The 24,386-nt window shown below is 36.9% G+C and overlaps 1 protein-coding gene across 1 annotated transcript in view; it reads right to left on the reverse strand.

Annotated features, from left to right (window-relative positions):
• Positions 1–24,386, reverse strand: part of LOC311609873 (vomeronasal type-2 receptor 116-like) — a gene marked incomplete at both ends in the record, with an annotated part of 32,643 nt that continues 8,257 nt past the window's right edge. Inside the window, 5 exons of the mRNA XM_084803304.1 lie at positions 1–905; positions 18,120–18,243; positions 21,912–22,139; positions 22,875–23,681; positions 24,028–24,319. Of these exons, the coding sequence (XP_084659430.1) occupies positions 1–905; positions 18,120–18,243; positions 21,912–22,139; positions 22,875–23,681; positions 24,028–24,319 (2,356 nt within the window). The remainder of the gene's footprint in view (positions 906–18,119; positions 18,244–21,911; positions 22,140–22,874; positions 23,682–24,027; positions 24,320–24,386) is intronic.

A 24,386-nucleotide genomic window follows, 5' to 3' on the forward strand; every position in this document is an offset into this window, starting at 1 on the left:
TCATGAATGGGTTTTGTGCCTGATGTCAAGACAGCAGTTCTTATCTGGCCTTAACAAAATAATGTAGCACTTTGGGGCAAAAATCAAGCCAAGGAGTGCACTACTGGAAGCCAAGATACAAAAGACTTCCATTGCCACCATGACCTTCCCTGTGGTGCTATGGTAGACAGGAAGGAATGTGATCCAGACACAGAAGAACACCTGCATGCTGAAGGACAGGAACTTGGCTTCATTGAATGTGTCAGGAAGATTCCTGGACAAGAAGGCCATGATGTAGCTCCCAAGTGCCAAGGAGCAGAGGTATCCCAGGACACAGTGGAAGGCAACTGCTGAACCCTTGTTACACACAATGATGATGTGGCCATGTTCAGCACGAGTGTCTTGGTCAATGAAGGGTGGAGAGGTGACCAGCCAGATTCCACAGAGAACCAGTTGGATCAGCGTGCAGATTGGAATTATGAAATTAGGAGCCCTTGATACCATTAACCATCTGACCATTTTAGCTGGAACAGTGACATTGAATGCAATAACCACTGTAATAGCTTTTGCCAACACTGTGGAGAGAGCCACAGTGAACAAAATTCCAAATGTTGTCTGCTGCAAGATGCAGGTGGCTGTGCTGGGCTGACCAATGAAGAGCAAGGAACTGAGGAAACAGATGATTAGTGTCAGTAGCAGGGTGTAGCTGAGAGCCCGATTATTTGCCTTGACAATGGGTGTGTCTCTGTGCTTCAGGAAGATTATAAGAACCACAGCTGTGAGTACAGAGAAGCACAGTGCAGTGGTGGCGAGAGCCATGCCTAAGGGGTCTTCATAGGCCAAAAAGCTCACAGATTTCTGGAGGCAATTGTTCTTCTCCAAATTTGCATAGTGACTTTCTGGACATTTCACACATTGATCCATATCTGTTATTCAGAAATAAAGATGGCTGGAATCATTCAGTTCCTTGGTGTTCCCTTTCCCACTGGGTTGTTACTCAGCCTAAGCTCATTGAAGTGCTTCCTGAATTACCTTTGTTTATTGCTTCAGAAACATTTTAAATCTATACAGCCCTCTCTGTCAATGGTAACAAAGTTTAAGAAGACCCATACATTTCCTGTGTCTTTGTATACATGCCCTGAATTTGTGACTCTATTGCATCCAATTTATGTCATAAGATTACAGGATTATATTGTAATATCCTAATTTGATTCTTCTATCACCTTATAAAAATCCTTAATTTGATTTAAGTTTTATAAAATATGGTCAGTTTTTAATTCATTTTTATGGAATGTTCTCAGATTTGTTATCCATATTTACTTATTTTCACAAAATTCATTAGGTTTTTAAATTTGGCTCAAATGTAAATCTTAAAGATACTCAAACTCAAAATCACAAAGATTTTGAAATGATAAATAGCACTTCATTCTTAACCTTAAACCCATCACACATAATATGTTGTTACACATAGCTATGAAATTATTTCCAACATATAGGGACATAACTACTGAAATATATCATGGTATTCAAAAAATTTCTGAACACTCTGATCCTAAACATTTGTGATTATACATATATGTGTGTGTGTGTGTGTGTGTGTGTGTGTGTGTGTGTGTGTGTGTGTGTGTACATGTAGGGTCATAATCTCATATTTTTATTACATTGATCATTGAGTATTTCTGAAACACATCACCTCATTAGTGAGTTTTCTCTGTTTCATACATTGAGATAAATACGAATTTATTGTCAGGAAAAATCAATTTTTGCTTTTGATATCTTGCTTTTTATTTTGCCTTAGTTATTATGGAACTGTAATGAGTTTGTTCTCAAGAGAATTTTTTTCAGCTAATTTCTCAATAGCCACAACTTATAACTTTGTTCCTATTATGAGCATTTGCTGTTGCTTTTCCATTGTATAACATATGCTTTAAGTATAGCATTTGGCCTCTGCCTTAAATTGTTCACATGATATATGTTTCATTAACTAATTATATAATGATAAAACTTATTTTTCAAATAGGTTTTTTCTTCCTATTTCGGAATCACGGATTCAGTGATATTTTGGAATTTTAATTTTGAACATGAATGTGTTCATCCTAATTTAAGTGACATATGGGTTCAAAATATAGTCACTAACAGAAAATTGTGTAAGATCTTGTATTCATGCATAAATTACTTTTACTCTGTGGATCCTGAATATTTATGTGGTCCTACCTATTCAAAAAATTCATGGAATATGTATTTTTGAAAGAGTATTTCATACTTGCAGGTATGAACCCACATTAAATTTCAAAAGAGATGGAAAAAATACTACACCCTCACAAAAATAGTACTCACCAGGTGAAATTTGGATTGACAACTATGATCCAAACACAAGAACACCACATTTGTAAAAGGACCATTACTACAGCTTAAACCAAATATTGACACTCACACACTGATACTGGGAAGTCTCAATACTACACTCTCACCATTGAACAGGTCACACAGACAAAAGCTAAACAAAGAAATACTGGTGCTAACAGATGTTTTAAACAAAAGGACCTAACATAGTAACGGATCACTTCACAGAAACACAAAAGAATATACCTTCTTCATAGCATCTCATAAGATTTTTTCCAAAACTGAAAACATACTTAGGCACAAAACAAGACTCAACAGATAAAATGACATTGAAATAATCCCCTCCATATTATAAGGCTAGCATTAATTAAAGTTGGATATCAACTAAGCTTTCTGTACCAAAATATTTGTCTTTGAAAAGAAATTGAAAAAGGTATGAGAAGTTTGAAAATTCTTCTGTGTTCGTGTATTGATGTGATTAACAAAGTAAATTTAGCCATCCTACCAAATGGTTAAACAGATTCAATGAAATCCCCTTTAAAATTCCAACACATGTCTTTACAGAACTTAAAAAGATTCTCAACTTCATATGGAAAAATAAAACTCAGGATACCCAAAACATTCATGAACAATTAAAAAAACTGCTGGAGGTATCAACATCCATGATTGCAAGTTGTAACACTGAAACTAATAAAAACAGGATGGTATTGACATAATATAAAAAGTTGGTTACTGGGATTGCATTTCAATCCCAGATATAAATCGAAACACATATGATAAAGAGTCCAAAATACATACTGGAAAAAGAACATCTTCATAATATGGTTGGTAGTGGTGCAACTGAATGTATGTGTGGAGAAGATGTACAAATTTCTATGCTCATCACCTTATACAAAACTCAACTCCAAATATATAAAAGACTGAATATAAAAGAAGATACATTAGCAGTGTTGGTGTTATGATTCCTCCATTAGAAGTCTTGTCTGGTCACAGGAGATGATCCATTCCGGCTTCATATCCTCCATTGCTAGGAGTTAAAGCTAAGGCCACCCTCACAGATTCATAGGAATTTCCATTGTCCTAATTTTTAATTCATTCCATAGATGACCCACCACCACCACCAATGCAGTGGTCTTACCCAGTATTTACACCCTCTCTCCTTACCAATGTTCTGTCTCATATTTTCATCCTTACCCAAGCCTAGGTCTCCCACTCCATCAACCCATTTCTCCTTTTCAGTGAGAATAAAGTGTTCCCCATTGGGTACTATATTTACTTAGCTGCTTTTGAACTGTGTTTTGTAGCATGGTTATCTTATACTTTATTATTAATATCCTCTCATAAGTAGATATGGCTCATAAAGAAGACACTAAGAAAGTAGCTTAACAAACTTTAGACCCATAGTTTGTCCTGATCACAAGAGGTACAGGTGCAAAGGAGAGAGCAAAATTTTGAAGAACTCTAACAATATTAATGATATTCTGCTCTACTTGCAGATAGGAGTTAGCATAACTGTCATCAAAGAGTATAATGGTCATCCAGCCAGGAATTGATGGAAACTGATGCAAAGACCTACAGCTGAAAATTATATGGAGCTTGCGGAATCCTGTGGAAGAGGGGAAGGAAGATTGATGGAGCCAGAAGAGTCGAGGACATCATTAAAAAAACTACAAAATCAACTATCCTAAAAGAAAATAACATTGAAAATATCTTTGAATGCATTAGTAAAAGCAAATCTTCTCTGAACACAACACTGATATCAAAGCAAGAAGGTGAACAATTACTAAATGGAACCTCAAAAAAGCGATTATTTTTTATTCAAATGACAGTTATTTATACAAAGCAGCTTCCTACAGAATGAGATATTAGTTTTTCCAACTCCATATCTGAAAGATCACTACAGATTATATAAAGAAGTTAGGGAATTAGATATCAAAAAATGGTGTACAGATGTAAAATGAGAATGGTCAATACAAGATTCAATACTGCAGTTAAAGAAAATCTTAAGGAAATGTTCAAAATTCTTAGCCATCAGGAAAAAGAAATGCAAATCACAGCTACTTTTGGGGTTGGGGAATCCAAGATGTAGGAACCAATACCACAACAGCACAACAGCAGTGACTCCAGAATGACCAAAGGCATTGGCAGTGGATCCAAAGACTCCAGTGTTTGTGTCTCCAAGGTGAAGTGAAAGCCCACACTGAAGGAAACAGTGAGTAAAACGTCAGGTCACCTAGCTAATCCCTGTTAAAAGTCTCAGCCTCCAGCCTCCCACTCACTCCTACTTTCCTGTAGGTGGATACCTTCCAGATACCAATGTGTCTGGCTCCAACCTTTGGCCTCATCATGACAGGAATCCAAAGAAGCAGCCTCATGTGCTGCTCTAAAGAGCAACCAGTCTCCCAGAGGAAAACAACCAGAACTCTGGGTTCACAGAGTCTCCGGGATAGTGGCACCCAACAAACAAAAGGTACGAGCACAGTGTCTCAGGAACTCAGTGCTGGTTTGTGACTTCAGGAATTCACCTGACAAGTGAAGGTTCCCTATGAGCCCAGTTGGACCTGAGTACCAAACATCAGAGGTGATCTGAAAAAAAAATTCCATGAAAAAACGGCATTCAAAGAACATATCCACCAACCCCAGGAAGGCTCCTGCAGGAACATTCAGTCTCTTGTTCTGGGCTGTGTCCATCAAGGACAGTGTCTGGGCAACTGGACCTTGTTAATCTCAGAACTAAAAAGACAGAGGTGGGGTGGCAGGCTCCAAGACTTTTGCTGGTGAAAAGAGGACCCCATGATTCAGGGAAGCCAAGTCAGTCCTGAGGATCAGACATCTTGAAAGAGCAGCAGGTGGTTCCATGAGAACCACCTACCAATCAGAGACTATACTTTCCAATATGAGGAGAGTGCCAGCTCCTTGCCCAGGGCATTTCTGTGCCCCCCAAAACACCAGTAGACACCAGTTACTAGCAGTCAATGCCAACACAAATAGATGCCAGCTTAAAATAAAATTAATGAAAGTAAGAGAAACATGGAATCTCCAGAACACAGTTATGCACTTGCAAACAGCACTGAATACCATAACACAACTGAAACACAGGAAAATGACATTAAAGCTTTTCTAATGAAGATGATCAATACTTTTACAGATAAATCCCTTAAAGATACAGGAAGACACAGCCAAATAGATTAAGGCTTTAAAAGAAGAAATAAATAGATCACTCAGTGAAATACAGGACAATACAAACAAATATATGACAGAATTCATAAAACATTTCAATATCTGGAGATGGAAATGGAACTAATAAAGAAAGCACAAATTGAGGTAACCCTGGAGACGGAGAACATAGGGAAGAAAATAGGAACTAAAAACACACAAACACAATACAAGTGATGGAGAACAGAATCTCAAATATAGAAGATGCAAGAAAAAAAGTAAAGCTTCTGTCTGAAAATATAAATACAAAAAATATGTGACAAGAACATACAAGAAATAAAGGATACCATAAAAAGAGAAATACTAAGAATAATAGGAACAGAAGAAAGAGACTAATTCTGGCTCCAAGGACCAGAAATTTTTCACAAAATTATGGAAGAAAATTTCCACCAGTCAAAAGAAAGAAATGCCTATAAGCACACAAGCAGCCTACAGAAAGCCAGATAGATTAGACCAGAAATCAAATTCATCTTACCATGTAATAATGAAAACACTAAATGTATGGAAAAAAGAAAAATATTAAAAGCTACAAACGGAAAAGACCAAGTAACATATGATGGCAAACCAATCAGAATCCACTCCTGAGCTCTCAGCAGAGAACATAAAAGACAGAAGATCCTAGGAAAGCATCTTGCAAACCCTAAGAGACCACAGGTCTAGGAAACTTTCAATCACCATAGATGGGGAAAACAAGATATTCCACAACAGAACAAAATGTGAACAATATATATGCATAAACTCAGCATTATAGAAGATACTAGAAGAAAAACTCCAATCCAAGAAGGTTGTTACACACAGGATACAAGGGGCATATCCCACGAAAGCCTTCACTTACCAGGAAACTGAGACAGAGGGGAGGACATTCTAGTGGGACTCTAGATGAGAGAATCACAGGAGAATGGCAAAGTAGAAGGATCCAGAGGGTCCTAGAAGCCTACAAGTAGAACATTATGATAGGCAGATTTGGGCCCAGGGGTCCTGCTCAAACTAAGGCACCAGCCAAGGACAATACAGGCGGTAAACCTTAAACCCCTACCCAGATCTAGACAATGGACAGAACACTCTCCACAGTAAAGTGGAGAGTGGGATATTACTTTCTCATATACTCTGGTGCCTCACCTTTGACCATGTCCCCTGGAGGGGGAGGCCTGGTGGCACTCAGAGGAAGGACAGCAGGTTACCAAGAAGAGACTTGATACCCTATGAGCATATAAAGGGGGAGGTAATCCCCATTAGGAACAGTCATGGGGGGGGGGAATAAGGGGAAAATGGGAGGGAGGGAAGAATGGGAGGATACAAGGTATGGGATAAATATTGAGATATAACAAGAATAAATTAATAAAATAAATAAAAATATAAATTAACTTAAATAAGTCAAGAAGACAAATAATCCACAACAGCCAACATAAAAAAAATAAACTTATAATCACTGGCTATTAATACCTCTCAACATCAATGTACTCAGCTCTCTAATAAAACAACACAGACAAAGAGACTGGTTACATGAAGAGGACCATCTTGCAAAAGCAAGAAAGAAACCTCAGCACAATATAAACATTTCCGAGAGTAGAGGGCTATTAAAAAGGTTCCAACCAAAGAAACATAAGAAAAAACCTTTAGTAGCCATTTTAACAGGTAATAAAACAGATTTTGCCCAAATTTACTCAAAAGAGATGAATGACACTTCATACTCATCAAACAGAAAAATCCACCATGAGGGCATCTCAATTCTTTGCCCCAAATATAAGGGCAAATATGTTTGGAAATTTTTTTGATAAGACTAACAACACATTGACCCCACACATTAATAGTTGGGGACTCTAAAACTCCAATCTTGAAAAAAACAGGTGAATAAAAGAGAAATTAAACAGAGAAATAATACACTAACAGATGTCATGAATCAAATATACCTATCAGATGTCTACAAACCTTTCATTCAAACATAAAAGAATATACCTTCTTCAGGGCACCTCATGGAACTTTCTCCAAAACTGATGATATATTTAAGCACAAAGAAGGTTGAAATAATCCCTGTAGTTTATAGACCACCATGGGCTAAAGCTGGACCTTAACCACAATAGAAATAACAAAAGCCTACATATACATTGAAATGGAACAAATCTCTACTGAAAACAACTGGGTCACGTAAGGAAGAAAGAAAGAAAGTAAAGACTTCCTAAAGTTCAACAAAAATGAAGGCACAACATACCCAAAATTATGACTCACAATGAAATTTGTGCTAAGAGAAAGTTTATAGCAATCAGTGCCTTCATAAAGATATTGGAGGCATCTCAGAAGACCAACTTATCAGCACACCTAGAGGACATGGAATATAATGAATCAGATACAACCAAAAGGAGTAAAAGGCTGGAAATATTCAAACTTGGGGTGAAAGAAGAAAGTTAGAAACAAAGAGAACATTTCCAAAAAATCAATGAAGCTAAGAACCAGTTCCTTGAGGAAATCAACATGATAGACAAACCCTTAGCCAAAATAAGGAAAAAGCATAAAGACACTATCCAAATCAACAAAATCTGAAGAAAAAGGGGGCATAACACTAGAAATAGAGGAAATCCAAAGAAGTAGGTCTTATTTCAAAGGTCTATGTGCCTCAAAACTTGAAATTATCAATGAAATGGACAATCTTCATTATAGATTCCACTTACCAAAGTTGAATCCAGACCATCTAAACAAGTTAAATAGTACTATATCCCCCAAGGAAAGAGATGCAGTAATCAAAATCTCCCAAACAAAAAAGCCCATGGCAAGATGGATTCAGTAAAGATTTCTACCAGACCTTCAAAGGAGGGATAATACCAATACTTTTATCTGTATTCCACAAAATAGAAACATAAGAAATATCAGAAAACTGATTCTATGATGCCACAGTCCCCTAGATATCTAAACTACACATCAACCAATGAAAGACACTTTCAGACCAGTTTACTTATGAACACTGATGCAAAAATACTCAATAAAATACTCGCAAACTGAATATAAGAACACATCGAAAATATCATTCACCCTAGTCAAGTAAACTTCATGCCAGGCATGCAGGTGTAGATCAATATACAGAAATCCATCAGTGTTACCCTCCATATAAAATACTGAAAGAAAAAAAAAACACATAACATTTCCTTAGATGCCAAAATGTCAGTTGACAAAATCCAACAATCATTCATATAAAAAGTCTTCAAGAGATCAAGGATACAAGACACATAACAAAGACAATTTACAGCAAGCTTATAGCCAACATCAAATTAAATGGAGACAAACTTAAAGTAATACTATTGAAATCAGGGACAAAACAAGGCTGTCCACTCTCTCTGTATCTCTTCAGTTTAGTACTTGAAATCCTAGCTAGAGCAATAAGACAACAAAGGAAGCCAGGCATGGTGGCACACACCTTTCATCCCAGCACTCGGGAGGCATGGGCAGGGAGTTCTCTGTGAGTTTGAGGCGAGCCTTGTCTACAAAGTGAATCCAGGACAGCCAAGGCTACACAGAGAGACCCTGTCTCAAAAAATTAAAAAAGAAGACAATAAAGGGGGGTAAGGGATGTAAAATTGGAAAGTAAGGAGTCACAGTATCACTACTCATGGATAATATGATAGTACACATAAGTGACCCCAAAATATTCTACGAAGACACTACTACACTGATAAAACCTTCAGCAATGTGGCTGGAAAAAATTAACTCAAAAAATCAATAGCCCTCCTGTATAAAAAGAGACAAATTGGCTGAGAATGAAATTAGGGAAGCATCACCCTTCACAATAGTTAAGGGAGAGGAGGGCAGGAGGCTGGTATCAGGAGGAAATGAGGGAGGGGGTTGCAATTGGTATGTAAAGAAAATAATTTTTTAAAGTTAATTTAAATACGAGAACACTACTTTGAGATTCCATCCTACACTTGTCAGAATGGCTTATTTCAATAACACAATTGACACCTCATGGTGGAAAGGAGGGAGAGTAAGAATAATTCTCCAATTTTGTTGAGAGTCCAAACTTGTAAAGCCTGTAGGGAAATAAATATGGCAGTTTCTCAGAAAGTTGAGTATTAATTTACCACAATATCTGGCCATACAATTATAACCACCTACCAGAAGAACACTTGCTCAACCATGATCATTGTAACTTTATTCATATTAGGCAGAAACTGGAAATAAGCTAGATAACCCTCAACAGCAATATGGATAAAGAAATGTGGTACACTTACACATTGGAGCATTGTTCTGCTCTTTTAAAGTTATATCATGAAATTTTAAGGCAAATGGATAGAAGCATCATTCTGGGATAAACCAAATGAATAAAGACAATTATGACAAGAATCACTTATAAGTGGATATCAGCTCTTAAGTAAGTGAAAACCAAGCTACAATCTATTGATCCAGAGAGGTTAGGTTAGTTGTTCTTAAACTTCCTAATGCAGTGTATCATTAATGCAATTCCTTATGTTCTGGTGACCTCTTGGTCATAATATTATTTTTTTTCTACTACACAACTGCAAATTGCTACTATTATGAATTGTAATACAAGTATCTTTTTTTCTGATATTCTTAGGTGAACCTTCTAGAAGAGCCTTTAGTCCAAGGAGGGACTGTATCCCACAGATTGTGAAGAGCTGAATTATGTTAAAGCTGCATTATTTAGTGGGAACAACTGTGTCACCCTGGGAGAAGGAAATAGAATCTATTTTATAGGTAGATTGTAAGTTAGAGGAAGTAGCCATAGGAATCAAATCTGGGTAGAGAGAGACAGAGTGTTGGTAGAGGTTGCCAGAAATTATGAAGGCATTTGTGTTTATGTGTAAATATCCTTCAATCCGTGATGATGATCCTATAAGAACTCCTAACAATAAAGTTTAAAGAATCTCTCCTGCCCTTTCCCTTTAGCCAGGTTACTACATTTATGGTGGGACTGAGGGGCATTCATTTCAGTGTTTGGTCAACAAGGTCCCTCAAAAAATACAGGCTGATTTAAAGACAAAGAAAGGTTGGCTCTCCAGAAACTGAAAGAATGGGGCATCATTGCTGAGTACAACTTCCATGCAACTCATTGAACATGGAGAAATTGACTGCTGCCCACAAGGAGCTTGTTGAAGTGATGCACAAATACCATATTTTCAAACATATAAGATGACTTTTAACCCTGAAAATTCCTTTCCAAAATCAGGGGCAATCTTATATGCAGTGTAATTAGTGCAGTTTGCTTACCCTTGCTTCATATGTCTGGTACATATAATGGGGGAGGGGTGGCCAATTCTCTGTTTTGTCCATGGAATGATAAGCAGGAAGGAGCAAGCTGTCCATGTCTTCCTGTAACTTGGGGAGGAGAACATCAGGGTAGATTGACTCTTCACCAGAACCAGTCCATTTGATTCAGAAAGACGGCTGCAAGTGTGTAAGTGTTGAGTGTGGAGCACTCCTTAAAAGGGCAGTATAGGATGACACTGGCTGTCTGCCAGTATTTAAAAGAGTGCCTAGCTCTCTGTACCCTGCTTTCAAATAAACACGTGTCTGAGTCAGCTGTACAGGGTGTGCATTGGAAGATAGCAACAAAAATTATGAAAAGGTTCTCCTACTTGTTCTCTGTATAATAAACCACCATTACCTGCTGGAAGTAATGTTTAAGATACCAAAGAAATGAGACTTGTCAGAATTGATAAGTCTCATTTTGCAGATTGGAAAATTAAAGTATGACCATCATTTAATTGCTACCTACTCAGAATTCCAATGGCCTTCTGCCTTGAGTTCTAAAAAGGCTGAACCTGTATTACACATACATCAGAAGGGATGACTATATTTAAAGATATTATAGCAGATTAAAACTCATAATTCTCTGACATGTCTATCCGGTAAACTCAAAAATTTTTTAAAATAATATAACATAAAAAAATTAAGCAGGTATACCTTACAATCCTATGTGTCAATCATTGTGGGATGATAAAACTCATTTTAAAAGAGATGCCCATAAAACAGAAGAGGAATATGAGGTCTTCAAAAGATAGAATACATACTGCTTTATCAACTTTAGAATTTTAAATATCAATAATACAGGTAACAGAGCTGCTGAAATACACACTGGGTCTTAGAAAGGATCGCTGAATTATTTTGACATATATACTTTAAAGATGTGTAAACCTCACAATAGAAATCAGGAAATGAGTTGCATTGGGGAAGAGACTATGCTTTGGTCTCCACAGGAAACAAAATGCTATGAATACCTTAAAAATTAACTAATTTCATGTTTGTCCACAGATAAGTTCTTGAAAACTGTGTCCTCTGACATGAAAGAAGTGAAGGAAGAGAACAAGGAGAATCCCAAACCACGTGGCTTGAATGCTCATTCTCATACATTGGAACAGCTTGGGAGACTGGCTGAGATATGTTGTCTCTGCAGTAGCTAATAAAACATATTGGCTGCAGGGACCTCATGACTTATTACTACATGCCATTCCTTTATATGTCATAGAGGAGGCCATATAACACCCTATTGCAATTTGATTATGTGGTCTAAACTGACTTCTAAGGATTGACAGATGCCTTATTTCTGTTCACATGTAGAATAGAGAATCATCCTTAGCTGATTTGTTCTTACCACACATATCATATAAGTGTTAATGCAAAAACATCCAGTAATGTTAACTTTAAAAGTATATGTTTTTAGAGCAAATAAACTAGACAACAATGAAGAAAAATAAGCTGTCCTCAGGTGGACCAGCCCCAGAGACTATCACAAATAGGCCCAAAGCCACTGTACAGCTAGAGGGGAACCTAGCTTTCCCAGGACCTGGCCAGAATACCAATTTTCTTAGGGCTACCAAGAATACCACTATCCCCAGAGAGAAGGAAGCAATCTAAAGAACACAATACTCTCTTTCCAAAGAGGACGGGAGTTTCTTGAGTGTTCAGAACATTCTAAAACTTTGGTTGTTATGTAAGGGGTTTGCTTGTAAGTGTTTAATGTCTGGGACAGTAACAAATCAAAGAAAATTATATTAGATTCAAATATTTCTTTCTCTTTCTCTCTTGCTTCTATCATTTTTTTTATTTTATAATTTATATATTCAGCAAAGTTAAGACAGGAAAATCAGTGATCAAGCACTCACAGACTCATCCCCATGGCATTGCTGACACAGGTTTCTCAACAGCATCTGCCATTTACAAAGCCTTCATATTCCCAATAAGAAGCTAACAGCTTCCTTTTGGACCTATCCACTAAACCTGGCCATGGGGCACTGTGGGTGTATACTTAGCTGGTCATATTACGTAGGCTTGTAGATGAACCATCTTGTCTCCTGATGCCCTGAAGCCATTAAAACAGGTCATACCAGAGTCTGCACCCAAGCTCTTAAGTCATAGTGTTTATATTAGCTCTTGAGCTCATTAAGATGTCTAGTGTGTAGCCATGATTATACAGACCTTCTTAGGGGTAATTATTTCATAAAGATTTGTGTAAGAATGTTTTTATAATCAAGTAAGTAGAGAAGTGGGGCTTTGCTATGAGTACAGTCTTTCTATCATACTTCAGATTAAATACCCACTAGGCTCATTTTTATGTTACCATTTAACATTTAAGAAAGGAACAATAAATTTGGTCTCACTTGTTTAAAAAAGTCAAACTGTTGTCAAAATTTTAGTTTTCTTCTTTCTCTTATCAAAAAATTAAAAATATCACACCACTTTTGGGTACTGTTGTATGTCTTAAGACGCTTCATCTTGCATTTTACATTATCTGTGTCTTTTTTATTTTTTAATTTTTAAACATACATTTATATTATTACACATATATACAGTAAACTACCTATGGCAAGAAAAACCACTAAAAATCAGGAACTATATAAATGTTATATTCATAGTATTTTGCTTATTTGTTTTTGGTAAACTTAAAGAGAACATCTTTCCTATCTTAGTGAGACTAAAATAGTCAATGTAAATCAATATCTATCATGTCTCATCTTTATCAACTTAAAGCATCTATCTAGTCCTAAAAACATGATTACCCATAAATAACTGAGCTTATTGATAAAACTAAGCTATCTGGTTTTCAAGTACCTCAGAGACCTGAGAAGGAATAAAATTAATTTTCTGAGTAGACAGGTAGTACAGGTAAGCAGTTTCCACAATGAGAATATGACAGGGACAGTTTGAAGCCTGAACACTCATCCAAATCTCTCTATAACACTGGAAGGAGCATCATCTTCAGCCTTCTGTCCCAGTACATCTGACAGACATATTTGTGAGGCAGGAACTATGAAGGACTTGCTTACCCCATTTTGCCAGTGTTGGGCCATCAACTCTGCCAGCATCCAAGCTTGCCCATTGTAGGCAGAATTCTGTCTGTGCAGAAACAAGGACATTTTTCCAGTGGCTTCTTTGCCACATTTGAAGCCATCTCTGTAAGCAGGTTCCTTGATGCTCATCATCTTTGAGATAGGCTGGCTGTTGCCAGAAGTTAAATTGTCTTGTTGACAAAGAATCTTTAAACCAATATGAGCATCTTTAAATGCCATATTCTGTAGGCCTCTGAGGTTTTTGAAGACCTTATCTAACCATTTTACCCTATCTACCTATAGAATCCTATTTATCTGTTAAATATAGGATGTATATTCTTGTGATGGAAATAGACCATCATTTTGTCAACTAGCATTTAACTTGTATTATTTAATTATCCTAAGCAGTCTACATACCACTTCCAAAGCATTAGGAGAAAGACTTGTATTATACTTGAGATGTTTGGGTACAATACTTAATATTAGAGTAGAAATATACATGTATATATACATACATATATGTATATACATATATAGTGTGTGATGAAAATCTTAAATCTTAATTCTATACAGATGAACCAAAATTAAACTTATTTTGCATCAATATGCAAGGTTTTACACCAGTTAATTAAAATATAACATTGTGACTAACAATTAAGGCATTCATTTGAGTAGTAGATTCAATAATCTACTTCTTGTCCTACTGCCCCAATATATTTCTATATTCCCCCTTTCTGTTTTTAGCCCCTATCTCCTAACCTAGGAAAGAAAGATAAGGGAAGAGAGAGATACCCCTGAGTCTAACCTTCCTTTCTCACTAAAGAAACAAAATTTAAAAAATAGAAATTAGAAGTTCCTAGAATTCATTGAAGTTGAAGGCACAACACACCAAAACTTATGGAACACTATGAAAGCAGTGCTAAGAGGAAAGTTCATAGCACTGAGTGTCTTTACAAAGAAATTTGAGAGATCTCATACTGGCAACCTAAAAGCACACCTGAAAGCTCTAGAACAAATGGAAGCTGACACACCCAAGAGGAGTAAATGCCTGGAAATCATAAACCTAGGGTTGAAATAAATAAATTACAAACAAAGACAGCAATTCAAAGAATCAATATAACCAAGAGCTAGTTCTTTGAAAAAATCAACAAGATAGACAAAACCTTAGCTAAACTAACTAAAAGGCAAAGAGATAGTATTCAAATGAACAAAATCAGAAGTGAAAATGGAGATATAGTGCCACATATTGAGGGAATCCAATGAATCATTAGGTTGTACTTCAAAAGTCTATGTGCCACAAAATTTGAAAATGTAAATGAAGTAAACAGTTTTCGTGATATGGACCCATTGGCATCCTGCACAAACTCCTGTTCCAACCAAGGACAATGTATGAAGTAAACCTAGCTCCCCACTGTTCAGATCTACCCAATGGATAGCCTATTCTCCATGGTTGTAGGGAGAATGAGACTGACCCTCACAGGAACTCAGCTGTGTCCTATTTGACCACTTCCCCCTGCTGGGAAGACCTGTGGCACTCAGAGGAAGGGGAGCCAGGCTGATCTGGTTGAGACCTGATAGGCTGTGATCATATGGTGAGGGAGAGAGTACCCTTCTGTCACATGTCCAGGGGAGGGGAATAGGGCAAAAGAAGGAGGGAGGGAGAATGGGAAGTTACATGGGAGGGGATAACAATTTAAATATAAAGTGAATAAATTATTTTTTAATATTCCGGTGGAAAAAATGAACTATAAAAAAGGAATATATCATATGAATCAAAACTATTTTGAGTTTCCATCTGTCACCTGTCAGAATGCTTACAAACAGTAATACAATGATAGTCATGCTAGCAAGAACATGGAGAAATGAGAACATTCTTCCATTGCTATTGATTAATAGAGCAACTGTGGATATCAGGATGCCAAATTATCATAGACGTGAAAATCAATTTCCCCCAGGATCCAGCTTTATTACTCTTTAAAATATACTTTATTTTACCACAAGGATACTTGACTAAATGTGTTCATCACTGCTCTATTCACAAAATCCTGAAACTTGAAATAACACAAGAATCAATAAATCAAATAAGATAAATTTAAATGATTAAGTATTATTTCTCAGTAATTAAACATGACATCAAAATTGAAGAGAATGGATAAAAGTAGAAAAAATTATACTGACTGAGGTAAGCCAGACACAGAGAGATAAATATAATATGCCTTTGATTATATCTGTATATTAGCTGTTAAATATATGATAGGAAAGCTACAATCTATAGACCTAGAGGGATTTGAAATGGGGAAAGACACTAAGGAGGTTACATGGATATCCAAGGGAGAAGAAAATAGAACAGAATTTATGTGAACTGGAGAGAGGAGGAATGAAAGTGGGAAGAACAGGTAGGAAGAGTGAGGTGAAAAGAAATTGAGAGAGAAAATGTGGACAAAAACAGCTAGAAATGAAGGGAGTTTTAGGAGCAATATGAACACATAGTGATCATAATGAAATCTCTAAATAATGATGGAGATAGAGACCCAATAGCCATTTCTTGTCAACAAGTGAAGCTTTGAGTAATAGGACTGGGTTTCATGAATTTGAGTTGTTAGCTGCAATGGTATCATTAAAATCCCCAAATAATACAGGCTGTTTAAAAAACAACTGGTTGTTCTTCACAGACACAAGGCCCCACTTCTGAGACAACACAACACCACAACCTGTTTACATGGAGATGCCAAGTTCATGCTACAATTAACCTTCAACCCCATGTTTCACATCTATGCTAAAGAAAGATACTTTGTAGGCTGTGATAAAAAAGAATAAGCACCCAATCAACCACATAAGTTTTGAACTACATTTAGTCCTGCCCACAAAATATGCTAGGCTAATGGTGATACAAACATTGTTGGAGGAACCGACTAATTTCTGATTTGACACAAAGCCCACTAAACGAGGGAGTAATCATTCCTGATATTACTTGATCAACCAATACTCAGAGAGTAGATACCTCAAAGGTGTGGGGAACACCTATACTATTGGTCTCATCAAATGACTCCTGATTATATTCTTCTATACACATAGATCAGTACCTTATCCAGTCGTCATTAGAGAGGCTTCCTTGTTTACTCCTATAACTGAAGAAAATAAATACAGATACCCAGGTCCAGACAGTACACACACGCACACACACACACACACACACACACACATCACCTAGAGAAAGAGAGAAGAAGGGAGGGAGAGAGGAAGAGTATAAAACAGATCTAAGTGAGATGTTTCCATCTATACACTCACTCAGAGCATAGGGAGCCCCATAGGAGATGGGGAAGAGTAAGGAGGGGACCAAGGCAACAGATATCAGAAGAACAAGGCTCTAATTAACAACCAAGTAATGCTTATATGAATACACAGAGAAGGATTCACTAGGCCTACATACATCTGCCCTAGATCATCTGCATGCACCATAGCATTCAGTTGTGTACTTTTTTGAGACACCTGAATCATAACAAGTACGTCTCCAATTATTGTGCACTCTCTTGAGGTTTTATTTTTCTGTTTCCTTGTCTTTTTCAAAATGATGGTTTTTGTTTTATCTTATCACATGTTATTTTATTGAGCTTTGTTGGTGTCACTTAGAGCCTTTTTCTGAGATACAGATAAGGAGTGGATGTCTCATGATAGAAGAGGGACTGGAGAATTGGGAGAAGTAGAGGGAAGGGAAAATGTATTCACTGTGTGGGGAAAATCTGTTTAATAAAGGGAAGACAATTATATAATAAGAAGAACCTATGGTATGAAACAATCTATTTACAGTAAAACAAAATAAGCTTAGTATTTCTGAAGATAAAATATATGTCTTTGGGACATCAAACTGAACACTTCATTTACCTGCTAGGTAAAATAAAACAGAAAAACAAATACAAATACAAATACAATAAATCCTGTACTGATAATAATCATAAAGAAGTTGTTATGTTAGAGATCCAAGCTTTAAGTGAATCCTACATGTAAGTGAGCATGGATTAGTGCTCAGAACACTGTTTTCATGATAAAATGAAATGGAGTGTTAATTTATGGGCAAGATGGGTCTCTTCAGGGAACAGTGCCTGAATGGAACAACAATGTAAACAAAGAATGATATAAATTTCTAGAATGTGTCCTTTCAAAGGGAAATAAAAATATCAGAAATCCTTCAATTTCTAATTAAGGAAGAAAAATGTATCTTTTAGCTCTCTTCACTTCTTCTTCATTTGTTGATTATGTCCTGCAGACACCTGTGGACAAAATGGAAGTTCTCTGTAAACCAGCACTTACCTGTCTCGTTGGAAATCTCATTGTCTGCACAAGAAATGCAGGCATAGCAGCAGACAGCCTTGCCCTGCTGGGCGGCTTTCCTAAATCCAGGCCTACAGCACTCATTGCACAAAGACTGAGGAATCTGAAATAAATGAAAGTGATTAGCAAATGCTTGGACTTTAGTGAGAAGTTTTAGTAAAAGCAAAGTTTATGACTATCATTGAACAGTTCATTTGCAAATGCTTACACTTAACAAATTTTGGGAACTTTTGGGCTACACAGCCCACGTATTTAAATAGATGAAGCTTATCTTAAGAGTAAGTCATTAAAGTAGTGTTCTAAAAAGTCATGATATGATTTTAGATTCAACCTATCTCTATTCTTTTTTTATTAATTTATTTAGATGACATCTCAGTTGTTGTCCCCTCACTTGTACCCTCCCATTCCTCCCTCCCTCCCTCTTTCACCCTATTTCCCTCCCCAATATCTGTGACAGATGGTTATCTCCTCCACCACAATATGGCCACAGCCTATCAAGTCTCACCCTGGTAGCCTGCTTATCCTTTCTCTGAGTGCCACCAGGCCTCTCCACCAAGGGGAGGTGATCAAATATGGAGCACGAGAGTTCATGTCTGACTCATTGCCCACTCTCCACAAAACTGTGGAAAACGTCCTGATCACTGGGTAGATCTGAATATGGGTTCAATATTTACTTCATATATTGTCCTTGTTTAGTGCTGTAGGTTGAGCAGAACGCCCAGGTCCCCATTCACCTATCATGATAGTTTTCTTATGGGTTTCTAGGATACACTGGATCCTTCTTTTTCCCCTCTTTCCCATATTTCCTTTATCTAGAGTCCCATTAGGAAGTACGTGCATCTATCTTGATCTCCTGGTAAGACTTTCATGGGACATCACTTTTGGGCTGGTGCTCAACTCTAAGTAAGTATACACCAAGTGATTCTGTCTGGGTCTGGGATAACTCACTCAGGATGATCATTTCTAGTTCTATCCATTTGCCCATACATTTCAGGGTTTCCTTGTTTTTAATAGCTGAGTAATATTCCATAGTTTAAATCTACCACAGTTTCTTTATCTATTCTTTGACTGAGGGACATTTAGATTGTTTCCAGGTTCTGACTATTATGAATAAGGTTATGAACTTGGTTGATCACAAGTCCTTATTATGTGGTAGAGCATCTTCTTGGTATATTCCAAAGAGTGGAATAGCTGGGTCTTGAGGTAGCCCTATTCCCAGTTTTCTGAGATAGCGCCATATTGATTTCCAAAGTGGTTGTACAAGTTTGCACTCCCACCGGCAATGAAGGAGTGTTCCTCTGTCTCCACATCCTCACCAGCATTTACTGTCGTTTATGTTTTTGATCTTAGTCATTCGGATGGGTGTAAGACAGAACCTCAGAGTTATTTTGATTTGCAGTCTCTGATGACTGACTAAGGATATTGAGAATTTCTTTAAGTTCCTCAGCCATTAGATATCGCTCTGTTGAGAATTCTGTTTAATTCAAAGCCCCAGTTTTTGGAAAATATTTAATTGATAAAAATAATTCACAGTATTAAAATAATACTTAAATTTTTGCATTTTATCGAACATGTGTATAATAATTGTCATAGTAGTCAACAGTTTAACATCAATTAACTTGGTGATCAAACATAATATATGAAACATAAATTAACTTTATATTTGCAATGCTAGCTATTTCACTCTCTCGTTAGTTTCTACACAAAAATCACATCATGTTGTAATACTGAACCCCATTGCTTAACTGGGTTATTTGGTTTGGTGAAGTTTAATTTATAGCGCTCTTTATATGTTTTGGATATGAGACCTTTGTCAGATGTATGGTTGGTGAAAATCTTTTCCTAGTCTGTAGAATGTCACTTTGTTCTGTTGATAGTGTCTTCTGCCTTACAGAAGCTTCTCAGCCTCATGAGGTCCTATTTATCAATTGTTGATCTTAGTGCCTGTGCTGCTGGAGTTCTGCTCAGGAAGTTGTCTCCTGTGCCAATGAGTTATATAAGAAACCCCCAAAATTTCACCAGAGAACTCCTATAGCTGATAAACACCTTCAGCACAGTGGCTGGATACAAAACTAACTCAAAACCTCAGTAGCCTTCCTATATACAAATGACAAATGTGCTAAGAGAGAAATTAGGGAAACTACACCCTTCACAATAGCCACAAGCAATATAAAGTATCTAGGAATAACTCTGACGAAGCCAGTGAAAAACTTGTTTGAGCCTGTCTCTATTCTTACTGGAAATTACTTTTATATTTAATGTGATTGTCAATGTTGATTGACAACTCAACAGACCTTGGATAAATTATGGAAACAAATCTTTGGGCAATTTTGTGAGGAGTTTTTTCTAATTCATTATAATTTATCCAGATTATACTCCAATTGTTATCCCCTAGCTTGTATCTTCCCATTCCCACCCTCCTTCCTCTTCCACTCTATTCCTGTCCTCTAGATCTCTGACAGAAGGGGACCTCCTCCCAAACCTATGACCACAGTCTATCACGTCTCATCTGGACATCCTGCTTCGCCTTCCTCTGTTGGTCTGATGTATTTTGATGCTAATTAATAAAAGGCCTTCACACCACCTGGGCAGGGGAAATGAAATAGGCATGGCTAAGGTTCCTGGCCGTGGGGAGACAGAGAGATCCTTGAGAAGAAGAGAGACCTGAGGAGAAGAGAGGATAAGTCTGCCATGGGTTAGATGGAAGAGAATCACATGGCTGGCATGTATAGAGATTTGGCCCAGATGAACATTAGCACGTATGTGGGATTATGGAATGGGGTAGCTTAATAGAAATTATTAGAAGCAGATGGCATGGGATTGGGGTAGGTATCCCATAGGTCCTCTACTATGGGAAGAAGTTTAGGGGAAAAATATCTGCCCTGCTCCAGGTGAACTAAGGCTGTTTTAAAATGGAACAAGTATCTGTGTCTTGATTGATGGATAGCTAGTTATACTGATGTAATAAAAATTATAGGCCTGACAATAAATATTATTAGGCCATACTGATAAATTAACATTCTTCTGTGTGTCCATTAGGAGTCTACACCAAGAGGAAATACTCAAATTTGGGAATTCAAAGTTCATATAAGAGGCAGTCCCTTTTCCAGACTGTGAAGAGATTTATAGAAAGGTTATTTTCTCTGGAAAGAGTAACCACAAAATGAGGTCAATATTTCATTGACTAGTGTCATAGATGGAAGGAATAGGAGATACATAAGGAGAACCAAATTCTTTGATGTGTGATCATGGTCTATGAATGTGATGTCATCACCTCCTTTCTTTTCCCACAATAATATACTGCATTCTAACAATATCAGATGTCAGTCAAAACAAACCTGCCCTTCCTTAAGTTGCTCTTGTTGACTATATGAAATAGCAAGTCAAAGATTGCACATACTCATGTACACACACACACACACTTCTGTCATGCTAGTCTAACTTTTCAGAGTCTGACAAAACAAAAATGCCACCTTAACTTTCACTAAAATTTCCTTGGCTGGGTGACAAAATAAACCTTGTAGCCATGTTTTCAGGAAGTGAGAAAAATGTAACAGACTCAGATCTTGAGAAATGTGTGGGAATTATAAAATACAAAACAACTATTACACTGATCAGACACAAGGAATGATAAAATAGTCTATGCCTGCTCTATTTATGGGAAGTTTCTTATTGGTATATGACTACTGATTAACTCCCAGGATCACTATATCCTGAGAATTATATTTGTTTTTTGGAAAGATCAAATGAGAGGCATAAGACACAATTCACCTTTGTGAACCTTGGAGGCCATTGTATCAGCTGCTCAGATAAAGAAAGCTGTTGATCCTGGGGAGCATTTGCAGAAAAACTTCCTACTTTCACCTTTAATTCAAGACCCTTTGGAAAATTCCAAAAATTGTGAATGGCATACCCAGAATCTAAGTTTCTTCTCCCATCCATTACTGTGTTGCCTCTCAGATGATTTCTCAGAAGACTGTTCTTTAAGAAAGGAAAAAGCTAAAACAAATTCAGAACCATAGGTTAAAGTCTATGTGAGATACTAAAAGCATTTACATAAGAACATAGTATAAAGCATGTCTGAGATTCAACACCTCATGATAAAAAAAAAGCATCTGTAAGGGAGGTAAAAAAGTAGTGGAGTAAATGAAAGATTCTTTGACTGAAATTCATTAATTTATGAAAATATCACAATGTTTGAGAGAAGTCATTGAATTAAATAAAGCTAAGATTTAAAGTTGTGTGGATCCAGCATATTCAAACTTCTTTGAAAAGATAGCCACACCTGTTTACTTTTGGAGTATATTCAGAATTTCTATCCTTAAAATGAGGCTGCTGAATCAAACATGCACTTTATAGTGGTCCTTAATTTCAAAAGCCTGTGGCAGTCCACAGAAGCATTTTAAACCTTAAAGATGTACAGCTCTCACTTCTCCTCTAAGGAATACATATGGAAAATTCAATTTTTCACAATGAAAATATGATAAAGAAAACTCAGATTCAGCAGGTTAGTGAACTTAATATTGACTTAATGAGTTTTCTTTCTTCCTGGCATGCCATCTATAAAAGACACTTTCTAACGTGTTTGAATTGACCTCCAGACAGGGAAACAAGAGTTTTCTCCCTTGCTTACTGACAGCATATTCCAAATCTTATGATGCAAAATTTGAATGCCTTGCAGATTAATAAAAATGTCACATTACAGATATTAAAACACAGAGACAGAAATTATACCACCCAGGGGGAAATTTCCATTTCTTTTCCATCTTCATGGGGTTGTAGTTGTATTTGCTGAAGATGCATCTCATGGAGACTGTAGGCTACAGCATACACAGCTCTGTATATATTGTAGCCCTCTTCACTCATGGCTGGGTCAAAATACTGTCTGGGCAATAAGTCCAAAGAAGCATTGGGTTGGCAGTTCTCCAAAAGTTGACAATCAAATTCAGAAAATGAACACTTAAAGAACAAATACCAAAACTTAGGAAGATAATTGTCTTCTGGATATTTGTAGGGATTAACTGTTCGAAGAAAATTTGTAAAGTCAACCATGTCTTCATGAGGGTGTGAGAAAATGAGACTCCCATGAAATGACTCTACCATGAAATAATCAGAATGGGTGTCAACATCCCATGGAGAGTTCAAGACCCAGACTTTCCATGTCACTAGGAGTTGTGCGATATGTCTCATTAAACCTTGTAAAGAAACAATGTCCCCATAAATAACTATCACATTTGCTGATGATTCTGGTATCTTTGCCAAATTTTTCCATAATGCATTGGAAAAAGAATTCCAGGTACCAGGAATCATTTTCACAAAGGCTACACAAATACTTTTGTTCTCCATAATTTCTCTCAAGTCTGACAGAGTCTGAGTACTTCTGTGGTCATCTGGGAGAATCAGACCAACCCAGGACCAGCCAAAATGGACCATCAAAGAGACTATGGCAAGAGACAGAGTTGTGTCTTTGGGCGCAATCTGATAGAGAGAATTGAACTGACTTCGGTCATTCAAGGTAGAATCATATGGCCCAAATGTGAGCTGAAGAGAAAACACAATTGGAAACAAAAGAAAGAAAATTGACATCAAACATAATATCACATCTGATTCAAAAGATGTAAACAATCAGGGAGAAGGTGTTTTCTTTCATATTTTAAAAGGCCTAGTTTTCCACAAAAAAAGTTGATATGTCTTCATTTTAAATAATATAGCTGGTCTCATCTACCTCTCTTTCTTTCCTATTTCAAATACTGGAAATATGGACCATCAAGTACCTTCATACTTTTCTTTGATGGCTGATTAACTCAAATGCCCCTATTTTACATTTTCAAACACACCTATAATATTAAAAGTATTCTTGACTCTAGTTCCTGAGCCTCATACCTACCTGTGGTATTTTGTACAGTTGTAGCAGTGTCCCAATGTGGGCAGATGTTGCCCATGATGGTCCTGTGAGTACAGCAGGTGAATTTTTCATCTTTCCACAGTGATAATTAGCAAAGGGGTTGATCATTCTTGTGAGCCAAACAAAGACACCAAGGAGGACAATCTTTTCAGTATATCGAATATTATAGAAATCAAAACCCAGGGTTGTGTTGGGTAGAAGTTGTGGATTTCTGTTGATCTCCTCAATGGCAAACCGCAAGGCCAAAAGAAACTGGTAGTTCTTCAACTTATACCTGCAACAATATTATCAAATTACAAGAGGAAGACATAGACCATACAACCTTCAGATTTAATTGCAAT

Source organism: Acomys minous (assembly GCF_964271855.1).
Source record: "Acomys minous genome assembly, chromosome: 2".
NCBI lineage: Eukaryota > Metazoa > Chordata > Mammalia > Rodentia > Muridae > Acomys > Acomys minous.